This window comes from Lutra lutra, chromosome 6, assembly GCF_902655055.1.
Source record: "Lutra lutra chromosome 6, mLutLut1.2, whole genome shotgun sequence".
NCBI classification, from domain to species: Eukaryota; Metazoa; Chordata; class Mammalia; order Carnivora; family Mustelidae; genus Lutra; species Lutra lutra.
In genome coordinates, this window is record NC_062283.1 from 107956559 (window position 1) to 107978509 (window position 21951).

The 21951-nt window shown below is 36.5% G+C and overlaps 1 protein-coding gene across 4 annotated transcripts in view; it reads right to left on the reverse strand.

The window, feature by feature from the left end:
* Positions 1-21951, reverse strand: part of CEP162 (centrosomal protein 162) — a 103225-nt gene that overhangs the window by 68109 nt on the left and 13165 nt on the right. For 3 of the 4 annotated variants that reach the window (XM_047734068.1, XM_047734065.1, XM_047734067.1), the window contains exons 3-8: positions 21436-21550; positions 17974-18120; positions 17432-17615; positions 15001-15065; positions 1840-1955; positions 308-338 (exon numbers count right to left, since the gene is read on the reverse strand). In XM_047734068.1, coding sequence (XP_047590024.1) covers positions 308-338; positions 1840-1955; positions 15001-15065; positions 17432-17615; positions 17974-18120; positions 21436-21550 — 658 coding nt within the window. Of the gene's footprint in view, positions 1-307; positions 339-1839; positions 1956-15000; positions 15067-17431; positions 17616-17973; positions 18121-21435; positions 21551-21951 lie in introns of all 4 variants that reach the window. The other variant, XM_047734066.1, reaches the window with a different exon arrangement.

The following is a 21951-nucleotide window of genomic DNA, read 5'->3' on the forward strand; positions in this document are numbered from 1 at the left end:
GGGTTAATGCTGGCCTCACAGAATGAGGTTGAAGAATTCCCTCTTCTGTTTTTTGGAAGATTTTAAGAAGGACTGGTATGAATTCATCTTTGAACGTTTGATAGAATTTACCATAATGTTATCTAATCCTAGTCTTTTAAAAAGCAAATATTCTTACATATCACAGGAACTGAATTCAAGGCAGGCATAAGGTATACACTGCTGAGAAAAATCGGTGGATTTTAATTCATTAGAGATATTTAAAAACAAAGGAAGACAGTAACTTTTGCAGAATTATTTAGATATAATTTGGCCCTCTAATACTTACCATTAGCCAGCATGCCAGTTTTCTCTTCTTCCTAAATTAAAATAATAATATGATCTGAAACCAAAATTATGTAAAATGCCCACAACAAAATAAAGTACAATCCCAAAACCAGTGTTTTACACCATTATGAAAAAGTCAAGAAATGTGCTTTCTAGGTTTCTCTCGTCACTCTCATTCACTAATAATTCTGTAAGACTGAGAACATAGAGAACTTCTAGAAGTTTCTACAGAACTGTAGCAATTACCAATCCATTTAGGCCTTTAAAAGCTTTCTTTAAAGTATCTAGATGCCATTTGTTCATCCACCTTGCTCAGAAATTCTATTTTTTGAACTCCAGGATAACATGGATACTTTACATAAAATTCTTGCTATTGTAACATCAATCATTTTTCTTTTATTTTTCAAAATTAATGATCAAATAGGACTTATACTCTGTTTCACAGCCATTTTAAGAAATAAAATTTTCAAAGAGGCAGGCCACCAAACTGCAAGATAGTTGAAATGTGTCAAAATTATAAGCTCCCTAAAAAAATTTGTAAGTTCCCTTAGAGTAAGTTTTACAATTAGTGTCACCAATGTTCTTCACTTGGATAGGCGATGTGTACATTTACACTGACATATTTTTATGCAGATTATATTATCTTGATGTATCAAACCACTGTGACCTATTTTTCATAAAACATTTAAACTGCCATATTCCAAGTATAGGTCCCATTAAGTTTCTAAGACTAACCAGCAGATCACATTAATCTTCATGTACTTCTAAAGGTTTTCTTATTTTCCCCTCCAAACTAAGTGATATAGAGACACCCAGTAACAAAACACCAGGTATATTTAAAAATATTTATTAATACCTGGGTAATATTTCTTACTTCTATTTAGACACCGACGGTTTCATACATGTTTAAAACATCTAGTCCTAAAATGCAGTTCCAAAAGAGACCTTACTTGTACAGATCAAGACCAATAGAGCAAACAGTAATTATCCTACTAGTTAGTTACTATTAGGTAGCTTCAAGGGTAAATTCTATATGGCAGGCAATATGTAGTAACATGCTTAGCCAGTCTTTGTAAGAACTGAGAAAAAAGAATTGGAGTACAGCAACTGAATATGAATGGAATAATTTAATTCATGATCTTAGTCACATAAGTTTCAGACAGTAATGTCACTGTTAGCATATGAGGAGGGGTATTTATTGTACTTCACAAGGACAAGATCTACCAAGGAAAGTGTAGCTTAATATACCTGTTTAAAAATTAGATTTGAGATTTCAATTAAACTTTTAATTTGTAAAACCCAAAAAAGTTACCTGCCAAGAAAATCCTATAGAAAATCAATTGCCACATTTCATTAAGATTTACATTAAATTAGCACCCTGAATTAAGAAAATGTTTGAGTGTTAAGAGACCTAAATCCTTACAACAGTGATCAAGACAATGACGAACTCCATATTTTGGGCTCTTCATATAGTACGTCAGTTAAGGTGATGACAGAAGTTTCAAAATTGTCAAATATATAATTGACGTATACCTGTTTGGGTATATGTAGTTTTTCAGATTTGGGATTTTCTTTGGTATTAGTCTCTTCTTGAGTTGCCAAAGGTGCATCAATATCCTCCTCATCTTCAAAATCATCACTGTAATTTTCTGAAGAAAATAATTTTTAAAAATACAAGGATCACACTATCAAAAAAGTCATATTCCAGGAAAAGATTGTTGATTTCCAAAAGGAGTCCGTATAAGAATAATTTATTGAAATATTAACATAAAGCTAAATTTACAGGACTTTTTTTTTTATTTTGTGAAGATTTTATTTTTGTGTGAAGATTTAATGAGAATTCAATTCATAAGTCTTAGGTTTACTTCACTGTCTTATACTTTCAGAGTTATAATTTTTAATCTTTTATATCATTAACTAACTAAACAGAGCTGTCCCCAAATTATTTTTTTATCTTTAAAACAAAGCTTAATGCTTATTTTTGAAAGACAAAGTCTCAAGTAACTTATAAAAGGCAGTGCTTCTGTGAAATCTTGACATTCTTAAACAAAAGTTTGGATTTGCTTATTTTTTTAAAGTTGATTTTTTGGGTCTCTGTAGGTATCTCTAATGTAAGCCTGAAAGCTCTATCTCTAATCCTTCCCTCAGATAAATACTGGCTCTATATGATCTCTACTATTTTCCAATCCTGCTCACTTCTCAGCTTAAATCCCAAATTATATCTCAATGACTTTACACCAGAAGGGAAAAGTGTGTTCATGTTAATATGATGCCATAACACTACTTATAGGGAAGGTGGTGTAGGGGCCATCTGGCTACGATCTCTAAGCCAATTTTTAATGTGTTGTTTATAGCCCTTAAATCAAAGGACTGATGGAGATCTGTGACCTTTTCAGAGTGGAAACCATCATTTCATAAATAAACATAATCTTTATTGTATTTTAAAAATTAGACAACATTCATATGATCTCTCTGATATGACGAATATGAGAGGAAGGGCAGAGTGTTCGGGGGGAAAGGAAGGAAAAAATGAAATAAGACGGGATCAGGAGGGAGACAAACTCTAAGAGACTCTTAATCTCAGGAAACAAACTGAGGGTTGCTGGAGGGCAGGGGGATAGGGATAGGGTGGTTGGGTTATGGACATTGGGGAGAGTATGTGCTATGGTGAGTGCTGTGAAATGTGTAAGCCTGATGATTCACAGACCTGTACACCTGGGGCAAATAATACATTTTATGTTAATAAAAATAATTAAATAATAATAATTTTAAAATTAGACCATATTCAGAAATAGGATGGCCTGATAAAACAAAGACTATACAAGGTCCTACAGAGTCTGCCCTGGAATGGCTGTCTTTTCTTAGAATGGAGATTACCTGAGTGCAATTAATAATAAAAAGTCTAGGAATGAATTTGAGAGGGCTTAGAAGTTAAAGAGATATTCCCAGTGACATCTACCTACAGAAACATCTCCATTTGAGTTCATGAGAAAGACAAGGTAGGCATTGTACCTTAGATAAATAAACTAGCTTAGATGGCTAACTACATCAATATCTGTATTTTGAGGTTGCGAAGCTCACCTTTGTTTCTCTTCCATATGAGAAAGAACAGTTTGGGATTTTCTAAGTATTAGCAGACATAATTAAGTTTACAAAACAGTAATCAAGAAATTATTTTGTATTAGACATACTTCTAGGTGCTAGAATCAATATAACGTGATTAAAATTCTAATGTTCTAGGTGGGAATCACTACATTTTTAAGTAACCTCAAAGATCAGACTTATTTAAGCATAAATGATGAACAAGGAGAGAGCAATAATGGGAGGCTATGACAATGAACTTAGACAACTACATGGGATTTGAGAACTACTTGAAATCAATGGAATGGGAAGTAGTATTTATGTGACTAACTACAAAGAGCCAGTGTAAGAAACAGTTTAAATAGTACAGCATAGTGCTTCAGAACATGACTAGGAGCCAGAAGGCTTGGATTTAATTCCTGGTTCTACTACTTTTAGCATAGAAACATTGGCAAATCACATACCCCCTTTGCCTCATTTTCCCCAGCTGTAAATTGGGGATAATAGTACTTCTCTCAAAGGACTACCTAGATTAAGAGTTGAAGTGTTTAGTACAGGATGGCAGGGTGGGGGGGAGATGGCAGAGGAGTGATCCTATTTCAACCAGTCCCCTGAACTGAGTTGAGTATCTACCAGACCATTCTGTACCACCCAGAAATCAGCCTGATATAAGAAGATATATCTGGATTCTCTACAAACAGAAGATCTCCAGTGGTTGGTCTTGAGGTAGGAAGCAGGGAGCCATGATTCTGCGGGCAGATATTGGAAGATCACAGGGAGCCTCTGTGATCTTGCACCAGGAAAGCAAGAGATTCCCATGCTGGGAATCAGGCACAGACTTGCAGACTGGTGGGATCAGGGAAAGGATTTTAGGACAGCCTCCCAGACTGAAACCTGGAGCTATGGGGGCGAACATGCAAACCGGGGGCAGCCTGTGGTTTTAGAAGCACAAGGGGCAGAGATGTGCCCAGCCCTAGGAGTGGCAGCTGGGAGTGCTGTTGTGGGGTACACAACCCAGGATGCTGGGGTGTTCAGCAGCACAGACCAAAAGGGAGACAGTGTGGCCTGGAGAGCTCAGTGAAGAGCGGACTGCAATCTCTCTGTTCTGAGACAGAAGTTTAGATATGGTCACTTCTGTTGACTCTCGGAAGAGATGTTGAAAGCTGTCAGGGAAAGCCACCAGAGAACAAAAGCCCCCCAAAACTGGTTTTCACTGAGCCCATTCCTGCCTGCCCCACCTGACAGGATGCAGGGCAACTCTACCCAAACAGGGTTGCCTGAGAAACAGGGCGGCAGGCCCCTCCCCCAGAAGACAGGCTGGAAGACCAAGAGGCTGACAACCCTAAGGTCCCATAAAACAGGTGCATCTTGCTTGGGTTGTGGTCAATAATTTGGACTCTGTACATTCCCTCAGCCATCCCTCAACAGAATGACTAAGAGGAGGAACCCCCAACAAAGTAAGGAAAGAATCAGAGACTGTGGCCTCTGCGACAGAACTAATGGATATGAATATAACCAAGATGTCAGAAATAGACTTCAGAGTAACAACTATGAAGGAGATATCTAGGCTTGAGAAAAATATTAATGACAATATAGAATCTCTAAGGGCAAAAATGAGATCTAATAAGGCCGTACTTAAAAATGCTATGAATGAAATACAGTCTAGACTGGATAGTCTTGACTGCCAGGGTAAATGATGCAGAAGAACAAATTAGTGAGCTAGAGGATAAGATGACAGAAAAGGAAACTAAGGCACACGAAAAGATGGAAGACTATTCCATGCTCTTGGATTGGAAGAATAAACATTGTTAAAATGTCTCTACTGCCTAGAGCAATCTATACTTTTAATGCCATTCCAATCAAAATTCCACAGGTATTTTTCAAAGAGCTGGAGGAAATAATCCTAAAATTTGTATGGAATCAGAAGAGACCCCGAATCGCTAAGGAAATGTTGAAAAACAAAAACAAAACTTGGGGGCATCACGTTACCTGATTTCAAGTTTTACTACAAAGCTGTGATCACCAAGACAGCATGGTACTGGCATAAAAACAGACACATAGACCAGTGGAACAGAGTAGAGAGCCCAGATATGGACCCTCAACTCTATGGTCAAATAATCTTTGACAAAACAGGAAAAAATATACAGTGGAAAAAAAGAATAAATGGTGCTGGGAAAACTGGACAGCTATATGTAGAAGAATGAAACTCGACCATTCTCTTACACCATACACAAAGATAAACTCAACATGGATAAAAGACCTCAACGTGAGACAGGAATCCATCAGAATCCTAGAGGAGAACATAGGCAGTAACCTCTTCGATATCAACCACAGCAACTTCTTTCAAGATGTGTCTCCAAAGGCAAAGGAAACAAAAGCGAAAATGAACTTTTGGGACTTTATCAAGATCAAAAGCTTCTGCACAGCAAAGGAAACAGTCAACAAAACAAAGAGGCAACCCATGGAATGGGAGAAGATATTTGCAAATGACAGTACAGACAAAAGGCTGATATCCAGGATCTATAAAGAACCCCTCAAACTCAACACACACAAAACAATCAAAAAAAAAAAAAAAGGGCAGAAGATATTAATAGACATTTCTCAATGAAGACATACAAATGGATATCAGACACATGAAAAAATGTTCATCATCACTAGCCATCAGGGAGATTCAAATTAAAACCACATTGAGATATCACCCTACACCAGTTAGAATGGCCAAAATTAGCAAGACAGGAAACAACATGTGTTGGAGAGGATGTGGAGAAAAGGGAACCCTCTTATACTGTTGGTAGGAATGCAAGTTGGTGCATCCACTTTGGAGAACAGTGTGGAGATTCCTCAAGAAATTAAAAATAGAGCTTCCCTATGACCCTGCCATTGCACTACTGGGTATTTACCCCAAAGATACAGATGTAGTGAAAAGAAGGGCCATCTGTACCCTAATGTTTATAGCAGCAATGGCCATGGTCGCCAAACTGTGGAAAGAACCAAGATGCCCTTCAACGGACGAATGGATAAGGAAGATGTGGTCCATATACACTATGGAGTATTATGCCTCCATCAGAAAGGATGAATACCCAAGTTTTGTAGCAACATGGACGGGACTGGAAGAGATTATGCTGAGTGAAATAAGTCAAGCAGAGAGAGTAAATTATCATATGGTTTCACTTATTTGTGGAGCATAACAAATAGCATGAAGGACAAGGGGAGACGGAGAGGAGAAGGGAGTTGAGGGAAATTGGAAGGGGAGGTGAACCATGAGAGACTATGGACTCTGAAAAACAATCTGAGGGTTTTGAAGGGAAGGGGGGTGGGAGGTTGGGGGAACCAGGTGGTGGGTATTAGGGAGGGCACGGATTTCATGGAGCACTGGGTGTGGTGCAAAAACAATGAATACTGTTATGCTGAAAAGAAATAAAAAATTTAAAAAAAAAAAGAAGGAAACTAAGGCGGCATGGGAAAAACAAACTAAAACCCAAGGGATCAAACTGAGAGAGATTAGTGACTCAATGAAATGTTCCAATATCAGAATTATTGGGATCCCTGAGGGTATATAGAGAGAAAGAGGTCTAGAAGATATATTTGAGCACATTGTAGCTGAGAACTTCCCTAATCTAGGGTCAGGAAATAAGAATTTGTGTCCAACACGCAGAGAGGACCCCTCCCAAGATCAGACTGGAGAACACACTGACGCCACAAGATATAATAGTACAATTCGCAAATCTTAGATCCAAGGAAACAATCTGGAAAGCACAGTGAGGAGGAAGAGACTTCTTACATACAGAGGGAGGAATATCAGAATAACGTCAGACCTGTCCACAGAGACCTAGCAAGCCAGAAGGGGCTGGCAAGACACATTCAGGGCACTAAATGAGAAGAACATGCAGCCAAGGATACTTCGTCCAGCAAAACTGTCATTCAGAATGGATGGAGACAAGCTGCTGCCAAGACTGGCAGAAACTGAAAGAATCTGTGACCACCAAGCTGGCCCCAAAAGAAATATTAAGGGGGGGTTCTATAAAAGGAGAAAGACCCCAAGAGTGATATAGAATAGAACTATATGGAGACAATCTATAGAAACAAAGTCTTCACAGGCAACATGATGAAAATAAAATCTAACTTTTAATAATCACTCTCAATGTGAATGGCTTAAATGCTCCCATGAAACAGCACAGGGTTGCAGACTGGATAAAAAGACAGGACCCAGGCGCCTGGGTGGCTCAGTGGGTTAAGCCGCTCTCGGAGTCCTGGGATCGAGCCCCGCATCGGGCTCTCTGCTCAGCGGGGAGCCTGCTTCCTTCTCTCTCTCTGCCTGCCTCTCTGCCTGCTTGTGACCTCTCTGTCAAATAAATAAATAAAATCTTTAAAAAAAAAAAAAAAAGACAGGACCCATCCATATGTTGTCTACAAGAGCCTCAATTTGAACCTAAAGATATATCCAGTGTATCCCAGTGAAGGGATGCAGAACCATTTTTCATGCCAACGGACCTTAAAAGAAAGTTGGGTCTCATATCAGACAAATTAGATTTTAAGCTAAAGACTGTACTTAGAGAAACAGAAGGACACTTTATCATTCTTAAAGGGTCTATCCAACAAGAGGACCTAACAATTGTAAATATCTATGCCCCCAACATGGGAGCAGCCAACTACATAAGCCAACTCTTAACCAAAACAGAGACAAATTGATAATAATACATTAGTAGTAGGAGACCTCAACACTCCACTCTCAGCAACAGACAGGTCATCTAAGCAGAAAATCAACAAAGAAACAAGAGCTCTGAATGACAAACTGGACCAGATAGACTTCATAGATATACATAGAACATACCACCCTAAAACAAGAGAATATTCATTCTTCTCAAACGCACATAGAACTTTCTAAAGAACAGACGACATACTGGGTTCCAAATTCAGGTCTCAACCAATCCCAAAAGATTGAGATTATTCCCTGCATATTGTCAGACCACAATGCTTTGAAACTGGAACCCAATCGCAAGAAAAAATTTGGAAGAAATTCAAACACTTGGAAACTAAAAGCCATCCTGCTTAAGAATGTTTGGGTCAACCAGGAAATCAAAGAACTTAAACAATTCATGGAAACCAATTAGAACAAAAACACATCAGTCCAAAACCTATGGGATACTGCAAACGTGGTCCTATGGGGGAAAGACGTAGCCATCGAAGCCTCAAAGAAAAACCCAGAAAAATCCCGAATACACAAACTATCTTTACACCTTAAAGAATGGGAGAAAGAACAACATAAGAGCCTAAGCCAGGCAAGAGAAGAGAAATAATTAAGATTAGAGCAGAGATCAATGAATTAGAAACCAGAAATACAGCAGAGAAAGTCAATGAAACTATAAACTGGTTCTTTGAAAGAATTAATAAGATTGATAACCCACTGGCCAGACTTATCCAAAAGAAAAGAGAAAGCACCTAAATTAATAAAATTATGAATGAGAGGGGAGAGATCACGACTAACACCAAGGAAATAGAAATAATTACTATAAATTATTATCAACAACTATATGCCAATAAATTAAGCAACCTGGAAGAAATAGATGCCTTCCTGGAAACCTATAAACCACCAAGACTGAAACAGGAAGAAACTGACCTGAATAGACCAATAACCAGTAAGGAAATTGAAGCAGTGATCAAAAACCTCCCCAAAAATCAAGAGTCCAGGACCTGATGGATTCCCTGGGGAATTCTACCAACCACTCAAAGAAGAATTACTACCCATTTTCCTAAAGCTGTTTCCAAAAAATAGAAACAGAAGGAAAACTTTCAAACTCATTCTATGAGGCCAGCATTACCTTGATTCCCCAAACCAGGGAAAGACTCCATCAAAAAGGACACTTACAGACCTGTAATATGTAATTATAGACCTGTAGTACGTAATATTATAGACCTGGTGAATATGAATGCCAAAATTCTCAACAAGATCCTAGCTATTGGATCCAACAGTACATTAAAGGGATTATCCATCACGACCAGGTGGGATTTATCCCTGAGATGCAAAGGTGGTTCAACATTCGCAAATCAATCAATGTGACAGAACACATTAATAAGAGAAGAGACAAGAACCATATGGTCCTTTCGATTGATGCAGAAAAAGTATTTGACAAAATACAGCATCCTTTCCGATTAAAACTCTTCAGAGTATAGGGATAGAGGGAATGTTCCTCAATTTCAAAAAAACCATCTATGAAAAGCCCATAGCAAATATTCTCATTGGGAAAAGCTGAGAGCCTTTCCTTCAAGATCAGAAATATGACAAGGATGCCCACTCTCACCACTGTTGTTCAACATAGTACTAGAAGTCCTAGCAAAAACAATCAGACAACAAAGAGAAATAAAAGGTATTCAAATACGCAAAGAAGTAGTTAAACTCTCTCTTTTCACAGATGACATGATATTTTATGTGGAAAACCCAAAAGACTCCACCCCCAAATTACTAGAACTCATACAGCCATTCAGTAATGTGGCAGGATACAAAATCAATGTACAGAAATCAGTTGCTTGCCTATATATTAACAATGTAACTGTAGAAAGATAAATTAGGGAATCGATTCCATTTATAATAGCACAAAAAACCATAAGATACCTTGGAATAAACCTAACCAAAGAAGTAAAGGATCTATACTCTAGAAACTACAGAACACTTATGAAAGAAACTGAAGAAGGCACAAAAAGATTGAAAAATATTCCATGCTCATGGACTGGAATAAACGTTGTTAAAATGTCTATGCTGTCCAGAGCAATCTATACTTTCAATGCCATCCTGATCAAAATACTAATGACATTTTTCAAAGTGCTGGAACAAACAATCCTGAAATTTGTATGGGACCAGAAAAGACCCTGAATTGCCAAGGAAATGTTGAAAGAGAAAAACAAAGCTGGGGGCATCATGTTGCCTGATTTCGAACTATATTACAAAGCTGTGATCACCAAGACAGCATGGTATGGCACAAAAACAGACACACAGACCAGTGGAACAGAGTAGAAAGTCCCCCGCAACTCTATGGTCAAATAATCTTTGACAAAGCAGGAAAAAATATCAAATGGAAAAAAGTCTCTTCAATAAATGGTGCTGGGAAAATTGGACAGCTATATACAGAAGAATGAAACTCAACCATTCTCTTACACCATACACAAAGATAAACTCTAAATGGATGAAAGACCTCAAGGTGAGACAGGAATCCATCAAAATCCTAGAGGAGAACATAGGCAGTAACCTATTAGACATTGGCCACAGCAACTTCTTCCAAAACACGTCCCCAAAGGCAAGGGAAACAAAAGGGAAAATGAACTTTTGGGATTTCATCAAGATAAAAGCTTCTGTACAGCAAAGGAAACAGTCAACAAAACAAAGAGGCAACCCATGGAATGGGAGGAGATATTTGCAAATGACACTACAGTTAAAGGGCTGATATCCAAGATCTACAAAGAATTTCTCAAACTCAACAGCCAAAGAACAGATAATCAAGTAAAAAAAAATGGGCAGAAGACATGAACAGACACTTCTCCAAAGACATATGAAAGGCTAACAGAAACATGAAAAAATGCTCAACATCATTAGCCATCAGGGAAATTCAAATCAAAACCACAGTGAGATACCACCTTATACCACTTAGAATGGCAAAAACTGCCAAGGCAAGAAACAACAAATGTTGGAGAGGTTGTGGAGAAAGAGGAACCCTCTAATACTGTTGGTGGGAATGCAAATTGGTACAGCCACTTTGGAAAAGTGTGGAGGTTCCTCAAAAAGTTAAAAATAGAGCTACCCTATGACCCAGCAATTGCACTACTGGGTATTTACCCCAAAGATACAGATGTAGTGAAAAGAAGGGCCATCTGCACCCCAATGTTCACAGCAGCAATGCCCACAATAGCCAAACTGTGGAAGGAGCTGAGATGCCCTTCAACAGATGAAAAATATAAAGATGATGTGGCACATATATTCCATAGAATATTACTCAGCCATCAGAAAGGATGAATACCCAACATTTGCATCAACATGGATAGAACTGGAGGAGATTATGCTAAATGAAATAAGTCAAGCAGAGAAAGCCAATTATCATATGGTATCACTTATATATGGAACATAAGGAATGTCATGGAGAACATTAGGAAAAGTAAGGGGGAAATGAAGGGGGGAGAATCGGAGGGGGAGATTAACCATGAGAGACTGTGGACTCTGGGAAACAAACGGAGGGTTTTAGAAGGGAGGGGAGTGGGGGGGATGGGTTAGTCCTATAATGTGTATTAAGGAGGGCACATATTGCATGGAGCACTGGGTGTTATATGACAAAAATGAATCATGGAACTACATCAAAAACTAATGATGTACTATATGGTGACTAACATAACATAATAAAAAAAAAGAGTTTAGAACAGGGGCTTGTATATAATATGTCCTATTTACAAGTGTTAGCAATTACATTTAGTAGTAATAATTGCTTTGGTTAGTATTATTAGTATTCACTTAGTATTACTGTAACTATAAGTTATAATAAGTTATAAGTCATAAATTAGTAAGGCAAAATATTATTTCTGAATGGGAAAATCCTAATGTGCATTTTTCAGTATTACATTTTGTTTACTGTATTTTGTGACTGAATAGTCTAGAGGCAAAAACTATAACATACAAATGACCAATCCCTTCTCCAGGAATTTAACATAAATAAACAGGATTTGAAGTAATTAGGAAAAGTCATTGGTAGATACAAACAGAAAGAACACAGATGACAAATGAATGGAAATAAAACAGCATATCAGAGATTTCAGAAACATCAAGGCCAATTAAGTTTATATAAAAATCAAAGAATAAAACCACATTGAGAAGGTGGTTCTCATATAACAAATCTCAGAGATAATAATATGCAGGCTCTTCCACATTGTTTTGGAAGACAATGAGAGTATTAATTGCAGTGTTCCAACCATTTTGGGAGGAAGATGTTATACATTCAAGGTACTATTTCTATTATTATGTTCCCTAACTTCATAACTTGAAAATGTTATTTGCATAAATAGAAATTTTAAAAATTCAGGTAAAGTAAATAAAGGCAATATAAAAGATCTGAATGATAGATTTTGGAGATAGTTTTCATTCTTTGTTGGAAAATTTAGCTGCAATTTTAATTTAAGTATGATGCAACCTACAGGACTTTATCCTCTACGATGCTGGGTTTCAAGAACTTTGTAAATAATGAATAAATTGGACAAAACTTATGAAACAACTATTTACAGACATTGGACAACTGGCTGCACAAAACAGTGATTCCTAAGAAAAGATAAACAAGGTGGGGGTGAGTTACCAGAAGGTATACAAATTCAGGAATGTTAAGCAGGGAGGGGAGATCAGGATAGTCTCACCATGTTAAGGTGACAGAGATAAGAGTTCAGAAACGCTGAGGCAATTAGAAGGTACAGGTCAGTAACAGAGGAAACACTTATGTAGAAACAGAGTTCTAAAGATCTGCATGGGGTCTCCCTGAGTCTTTGCTGAATACTAAGCCATATTTGTATATTTGTATAGTATGAGCAAATGGAAAGCTACAGGCTAGAAAATTCACAGGCTTCATACAAGGAAGTGAGACTCTGAGTTCTAACCAGTTTGAGTGGAAAAATACTCATTGTTTAGTAGGCTCATTCAGTAGAAACCTCAGAAAGGCTACGCCTTAGTACTAGTGTCAAACTGTAATATGAAAGGCTACTTGAGACTTCCCCTAACAAAGCATAAGAAAGCCTTGGAAGATAAAGCTAGCAAGGGCAATTATCTGCCAGAATAATGCTTAACACTCTTTATAAGAAAAAAATAAAATCTAGACACTCAATAAAACAAAAATCTACAATATCCAACACCCAATAAAAAATCATTAGACTTACAAGAGAAGCAGCATTCCACAAAAGGAGACCCACCTAGAAATGTACAAACATTGGGATCAGCAGAATAAACTAATTTTAAGAACTTTGGGGGGAAAAAAAAGAACATGAGAAAAGATACCAAAGAAATTAAAAAAAAAAAAAAAGAAAAGAAAAGTAACTTCTAGATTGAAAGAAAAAAAAAGACTCAATGAGTTAACAGAAGATCAATGGAAAGAAGAAAATCAGTAAACTTAAGACACAGCAGTAAAAACTGAAGTGCAGAGAGAAGAAAAAAGCTTTAAAAAAATCAAAGTCTTAGTAACCTACAAGACAAAAAGCCATCTAACACAATTATAATTAGGTCAGAGGGAAAGGGATGACAGAAATAATACTTGAAGAATTAGTGGACAAACATTTTTTTCAGTTTGATGGAAACTAAATCCACAGATCAATGATGCTGAACCACCTCCAACTAGGATAAATACAAGAAAAGATACAGCAAGATGCACCATCATCAAACTGCCACAAAACCAGGCTAAAAAACCATAGACACCGATTTCTGTGTATGGGGTCAGGATCCCTAACTCCCATGTCATGCAAGGGTCAACTATTTGGAAAGTTGCTAAGACAACTTAAAAGGTCTTAACTTAAAGATCTTAAAAGTTTTTATCTCAAGGAAAAAATGGTGGTTTTTTGGCACTGGTGATAAATGTTAACTAGACTTATTGTGGTGATTTCACATGTATCAAAGCATTATGTTGTACACCTGAAAATAATACAATGTTATACATCAGTTATACTTCAATTGAAGTAATTTTTAAATTCATTTTAAATAAGAATTTAAGAAAAACCTCAAATCGATGCAAAAGAATACAAAAAACTGGGAATTATAAATATGTGGATAAATGTTTTTACATGAATATAAATTTATCTTCCTTAAAAAAATTTTAAAGACTACTGAAAGCAATATTAATTAAAAGATAATAGTAATAATAATACATCACCGGATTTTAAGATACATAGAAAAAAATGTAAGACAAAATAGCAAAAAACGTTAGGGAAGTTTACTGTTTTTAAGACTCATATAAAGTGGTATAATGTTATTTGAAAGTAGAATGTATTCAATAAGATAAAGATACATGTTATGAATCATAAAGAAACTAAGGAAAAAACATACAACAGAAAGGTTTAACCAAACGAAGGGATAAAATGGAAGGTTATGAATACTCAATACAATAGACTGCAGGACAAAATCAATACAACAAACCAATTGCCAATGAATTAAAAAAAAATACCAACGCATATATTTTTATAAAGGGTAGAAACATTTCAATTAAAAGTCAGAGATTGTTAGATTAGACCAAAAAGCAAAATCCAGCTATATGGTAACTATGAGAAAACTATTTTAAATAGAAAAACAAAGACACGTTAAAAGTCAAAGGTAGAAAAAGAAATACCACTGAGCTATGCTTTACAGATATTGGTCCTGGCTCCATAGATTTCTCTAGTCCTTTTCCTGTCTTCCTAATTGGTCTACCGCCCACTCCCCACGCCCAAATGAGGTAGCAGCACACTTTCAATCATTTCTTAGCAGCTCAGACTGTAACACAGGCAGTTCACTCTACCTGACCAAAGCTCTTTCGAAGATATGCTTTTCTTTTTATTTTTCTCCTATCAATGTCTTTATTAATAGTTATATTATCTTTCCAAATATGTACATTTTTAAACCAATGAAATTACCTGCCAGTTCATGTTTCGATTCATTCTCATGTTTATCTTCACTTAGATCTACATTATCTTGATTACTGAAAAAAAATTTAATTTAGTATTTAATGTTAATACATTTTCATGTAATCTTTCAGGTAATTTTTAAAAAAATCTCTAGCATTATATTTTTCTTCTCAAGTACTCTTATTCTAACAAAAACTAAAAATTTGGGAGTTCTAAAAAAAAATGTTTTGAAAATAAAGGATCCTCAAAGCCTAAGACTAACTGTAGCTATCAAATTCATACAAAGAGAAAAAAATGCCATATTTCTTAACTTTGGTATACAAAAATATATACAATTTTATACATAAATGTGTGCATTTACATGTCTCAGGGCCCAGATATCCTTTCTACACTAAAAATTAGAAACTGACTCCATGAGAATCAATGAAGTCTTCATGGAGCCAGAAAAAACATCAGGTTCAGCATTTACCTGTTAATAAGCAATTTAATCATGATACAGAGGCTGAATAGGAAACTTAAACCAACAAAAACTCAGAAAAGTAACAAAGGAGACAGGAAATTTCAATGATATTGGGTTAGTTCATATACTTCTTTCTTTCAAACCAGGGAATCCACCCTACTTTTTTCAGTCCATCAACCCTGTCTTTATTTTTATTATTTTTTTAAAATATTTTATTTATTTATTTGACAGAGAGCTAGAGAGAGAGCACAAGTAAGCAGAGCGGCAAGGAGGGAGAGAGAGAAGCAGGCTCTCTGCTGAGCAGGGAGCCCGATGCAGGGCTCGATCCCAGGACCCTGGAATCATGACCCGAGCCGAAGGCAGCCGCTTAACCAGCTGAGCCACCCGGGCGTCCCCAACCCTGTCTTCAGTGAGATTATCAGCAAATCCAAGAAGCTACAGAACTATAATAATAATAGCAGCAAACAATATTGTATACACAATGTTATTTAGCACTCTGACTAGCCTGTCCTAAAGCAGAAATATCAGTAGTTAAGAATATTAAGAAATAAAAAAAAAGTTAAGAAATATTACAAAGGGGCCAAAATTTGTAGCCAACAAACTTGTGTATACTTAATCTGTGTTGTTACCATTGGGAGAGGCAATCACCATGGGCCCTGAGTGACCCTGCATGTTCTTGTGGGGTATGCCAAGAACGCAAGGCACAAACCCCTCTTTCCTAGGTTATTTCCCAGGATTGTGTTTGCAGAGAGCAACTTTGAGAGATGAGGCAGTATCTCCTTCCAGAAAAGAACCTTTCCTCTTACTATAAAAGCAATGGATTCGGGTGCCTGGGTGGCTCAGTGGGTTAAGCCTCTGCCCTCGGCTCAGGTCATGATCCCAGGGTCTTAGGATCGAGCCTCGCATCGAGCTCTCTGCCCAGCAGGGGGCCTGCTCCCCCCCTACCTCCCCCCCCCCCCCCCGCCTGCCTCTCTGCTTACTTGTGATCTCTCTATCAAATGAATAAATCTTAAAAAAAAAAAAAAAAAAAAGCAATGGATTCCCCAAGTTCAGAGCTCCTCTCCTGTAAAGCAACCCACTGCCCATGCAGACAGCCATCATGGACCCTCCATGTTGTCTCCACAATCTTTGTGGAGCATGGGGGAACTGATGCAAATGAAGATGAGACTCAGATATGGCTTTTATTGTGAGAAATTAAGTCCTTTGTTTCTGACCCAGGAATCTTGTGTCTATTGTCAGCATCCATAAAATGGCAGGGTAAATCTTTAGCTTACAAGCAGGGTAAAAATCTGAAACCCTACACAATTCATCCATGGTCTATAAGAAACTCAGCATCCTAAGGAGACCAGGTACTCTAATAACCAGAGGTTATGATTCTCCTCACCCTTAATTTAATTATAGTTTGGTGTTCTTAAAATCTTATTGTAATTTGGCTTCTATTTATAATTTTAAAAGGTCAAAGGTCTACTGTACTTACAGAAGACCAGCTCAGGCAACTAGTAGAGTTTTCAGGATAAATGAGGTTTCCTGATAATCATCAGTGTCAACTATATACAAAGGAAGGACAGAGACAAAACCTGTCTTTACTTCCTGGTTCATTCTTTCTTTTCTGTTCTTTTTTTCTCTGATTTTGTAACAGCTACCTGAACTCTCTTATTTACTTCAGCTGTGGAAAATCACTTAAGTTACTTTCCTAGTAAAATCTTTTTGCAGTGTGCCATTTTTCTCAACAGCACCGCAGGTATGACATTTCAGATATCTGGATGCAGAGTGGGCTCTTAAACACAAATCAACATATTCCATTCACATATAAGGGAAACCATGATCAAAATAATGAACAGAGAAAAGAGATAAAAATAAAATTTAACATTTGCTTGTTACAATATTTACCCACTGAAGCCAATGCATATACTAGCCTTTCAAAAATACAGAAAAATATAGAAGTCATTTAACGATTAGTTGATCTTATATATACATTACCTATGTAAAGCTTTAAATTTTGTAGAGTCATTAGAATCCAGTTCCTTATTTAATCTTGAATAGTCAATGGAAGACGTTAAACCTTCCTCAAGCCTGGCAAAAAATTGCTCTTTTTCTTCTTGTTCTTCTAATGTGTCCAATCCCAATCCAAGAACACTATGATTGAGTTCAGAAACTACTATCTCTAAATGAAAAGGACAAATATATTTTATTAATATGCAGAATTTCGACAATATTAATTTTAATGATGCATTTACTGATATTATTAGTAAAATTTAAAAAAATTTAAAACATACTTTAATCTCTCACCCACCACATATAGACTTGTACTCATAATCAGTATGTAAGGTTATAAGGCTTCCCTCAAGATCTAATTCTAAACCTTCCAGGAAAGTATTAAGAACATCTACATGCTTCAGTAAAGGAGGCTCCAAGATACAGGTTAGTTTTTGTAAAAATTTTAATTATAGTATAGTAGTTATAGTATTTAATTTAATTAAGCATAGTAATTAATCTGTCAACTCATATCCCTTACATCTTACCATTTGTTTCTAAGCTGTCAATACTTAAGATGGAGGTTCCACTGCTCTGCAGAAACTGAATCCTTTCAGCAGACTCCTCTTCTACTTCCATAATAGGCTGAGAAGGCTTCTTTGCTTTCAGATAGCTTACATTTGTTCCAAGCAGTCCTAGGGATGGGATTTAAGATATAGCTGGATATTTATGTTCAGAAAACTGTTTTGACCACTATGTATTAACCAATAATGCTGTTGTACTAGCTTTTTTTCCCCATTATGATAATTTTGCGGACAGTAGCTATAAAATAAATCTGGTTTGTTAAATAAGAATCCATCAGACCTAAAATTCACAAAAGAAAAATAACAATACTATTTATTTGCACTGTATCTTAGTCAAAAATCTCAGAAGTTTACATGAGACAAAATTTTAAAAATTACTTTGAAGCACAATTATTTAATACAGTACACCATGCCACTTTAAAGAGTATCTTCTGCCTTACGTGCAGGAAGAATAGAAAATAACCTGGTGAACTAGAAAAGAGAGACAACCCCAGGTAGGATGGAGACAAGGTACAAAAGGGTCAGTGATGGGAGGGGCAGGCCACACTGGAGGATGCAAAAAGGCCAGTGAGGTTGAATCTAGAGAGTGAAGGTGAGTCCAGGTGGAAATGAGCCCAGAGAAGGAGTCTATGGTCAGAGCAGGCCAGTACTCATAGCCACAGAAAGTGTTTTTCTCTTTATGCCAAAAACACCAGGAAACACTGAAACAGCTATGCAATATTCAAAATTTGTCATAATAGCATACATTTGTTACAAAAAAGTGAAAAACAGAAAAGTTAAATTTTCACTGTGTGATATATACTAAGACTAGAAGAATATCACTTTTGCTTAGAAGGAAGTCTTGTTAAGAAGTCACAAATTCTGAACTGGAGGGGATTACGCTAAGTGAAATAAGTCAAGCAGAGAAAGATAATCATCATATGGTTTCACTCATATGCGCAACATAAGACATAGCTCAGAGGATCACAGGGGAAGGGAGGGAAAACTGAATGGGAAGTCATCAGAGAGGGAGCCAAACCATGAGAGATTCTTTTCTCTGGGAAACACACTGAGGGTTGTGGAAAGGGAGGTGGGTGGAGGGATGGCGTAGCTGGGTAATGGGCATTAAGGACGGCGTGTGATGTGATGAACACTGGGTGTTATATACAATTAATGAATCACTGAACACTACACTGAAAACTAATGATGTAATAATATTGGCTAATTGAATTTAAATTAAAAAGAAAAAGAAAAAGAAAAAAAGAAGTCCCAAGTTCTGACTTCAGTTTCCTAATTAGTGTCCTCTCAGAAAGGATTCGGAATCTGTTTTTTATGGCTTTATGTGAATAATGGTTTTATAGATAAAATAACTTTCACAGATGGATAAAATCAAGAGACGTTATCTATAGACACCTCAAATGAAGAAGTACACACCATGGCTGGGGTGCTGTTGTGGCACCTATGGGGATCTCTCTGGCTCTGAAGCTGGACTCAGGGATGTGACCCACACTAACTGAGCTTACAAGAGACTAATGATCAAAACCAAGATCCAATTTAGTTATTCATAATGAAGAGTATGACCAGTAGAAGGATTAGATTGTTTCATCCTCTAGGCAGAATGTTTTATCCTTACAGCAAATGAAAGAGAAAACTGTAAGGCTAAAGTAGCTCAATATTGATGTTTAATGGTATCTAAGATTGGTAATGCACTCCTCTCCTCAAGGGGGTGTTTAATTCCCCCTCAGAAGTTTCTACGCTCTTCATGGCAGGAATCCTATCTTGTCTGTATACTAGTGCCTAGTACGCACAACCTAACATGAACTCAGAAATGTCTGTCATTGAACCAGGGACCAGGTTATGTCCTTGGGTGGAGAAACCCTCTCCTCAATATTTAAATGGTTACTGTCAAAGTTTGCTTCTTAAATACCCTTCTTGGAATCTTTTACTAGTCAAATCCACTCTGACTGATAAATTCTTTCTTAAAAATTGATACCTTTAGTTAGGTTTTATTCAAGTGTTGGTCCTAGTCTTTCCCTTTGGGATGAGTATGCACATTCTATCTCTGATTCATGACTTTCTAGAAAGAGATTTTAGTGAAGTCTCAAATCTTTGTAAATAATTCCAATAGTACTTCATTATATAATATTCTTTTCAAGCACCAACAGGGGAAAGATTCTAAAAACAAATTCTTTGCATTCATTTCCACAACTTCGCAGCCATAAACTTTAGCACTGTTATGTGGTTGGGGGATTTATGAAAAAATATACTGAATTTTTCAATAAGGCAATTCTTATGGTTTTAAGAAGAGAGAAACAACTCCCAAATTTACTCTAACATTCATTTATTAAATATATTTATTATTTATTTACTGTTGGGGTCAGGGGATACAAACAAAAAGAAGTATTTCCTGCCCTCACAAAGCTCCCGACCTCATAAACAGCCCTGCAGGTAATGACTATCAGCACAGTGTGTACGTGCTATTAAGGTGTTTTGAAATTAAAACAAAGGAGAAAATAGTTATGCTGAAAAGGGAGCTGGAAGAGTTAGGGAAGAAGGATGAGAAAAGGCAGTCCAGTGGTGAGAAAGCATACACTAATGCAGAGGCAGAGTCAATGATGTTTCCAGGAGGTAGGGAATAACAGAGTATGGCTGGGGCACAGGAAGCTAGAAAGGAGGGTCCTAGTCAGAAGATGATGCAGAGCCTCAGCTGTCACATTAAGGAATCTGGGCTTAATTTCACGGAGAAAAACAAAAGCTTTGGGGCAAATCTCCCCACCCCCACCAGGATATAGAAATCCTCTAAGTTTACAAAATGCTGCTTAATGGTCCATAAATAGTAAAGCAGTACAAACACAGGTTAACAGAAGTAGTCTGGGGTTCCTTACGGCAATATCATATACAGCAGGTATACCAAAGCAAACACTCCAGAGACTAGTCTTCCATTTATAAAGATGTGACTAAGAATAGTTTTGGGAAAGGTATACACATATGTCAGGCAGGATCATTAATGAGTTCTTTACCATTAAGGCAATAAATTCCTCTTATTACTACCATTATAAACAGACTGTGATAGGAAAAATCTAAAGATCTGTTAAAACCTTTCCAATGTAATGACATTAATACACTGTCAGACTTTTTATTAAGTCATCTTAAATCAATTTACCATTATACATGACAATATAGAAATACATGTGTATTACTTATCATCTTGAGTAGATATAAAATTATCCAATGTAATATAACCTGATAATGCAGAAACATCACAGATTCTCAATTATATAACATTTTATAATAAAGTGAATATGAAAATTCAAGCTTCAAAAAGCCACGCTACTAGTATTATTTTCTTTATATACATACAGTCCGAAGGCAAAATCCCAGAATTAAAAGTCTTGACTGACCCCTTGTGGTCAAATAATTTGGAATAAAAAAATTGGCAATATTTACCACTATCATCAAAATCATCTTCAGTTATCCACCACGGCACTGCATCTTTCTTTTTCACTTCTCTTTTAGGTTGTCTAGGTGTTTTGTTTGAATTCTCAAAAGAATCATCTGAAAGCTAAATCAGATACGAGATACTGAATTAAAATTTGAGAATCCCTGATTCATCACTAAAAATGTTTCTTTTAGTTCTTTCAAAGCTCAGCTATCATGAACGTAAGTAGTATTCTCAGCGATAATGTATAAGTTGGTATTTTTAAACATATGTGGCTAAAATAACTTAAAAATTAAGTATACCTCTTTGAACATCAATTTCATAACCAGAGTTAAATAAGTAAACTAACCAAGGAGAAAACATCAACAATAACAATAAAGAAATAAAACTTATCAAGAAACTTGATCAAGAAGGGGAAAAAAATATGCAATCCTCTCGTAGACATTCTCTAGGGTCTAAGAAGAAATAATGACTGAGCAAAGTAAGCTAGCATCATTCTCAAAAGAGCACAAAATTCTAAAATC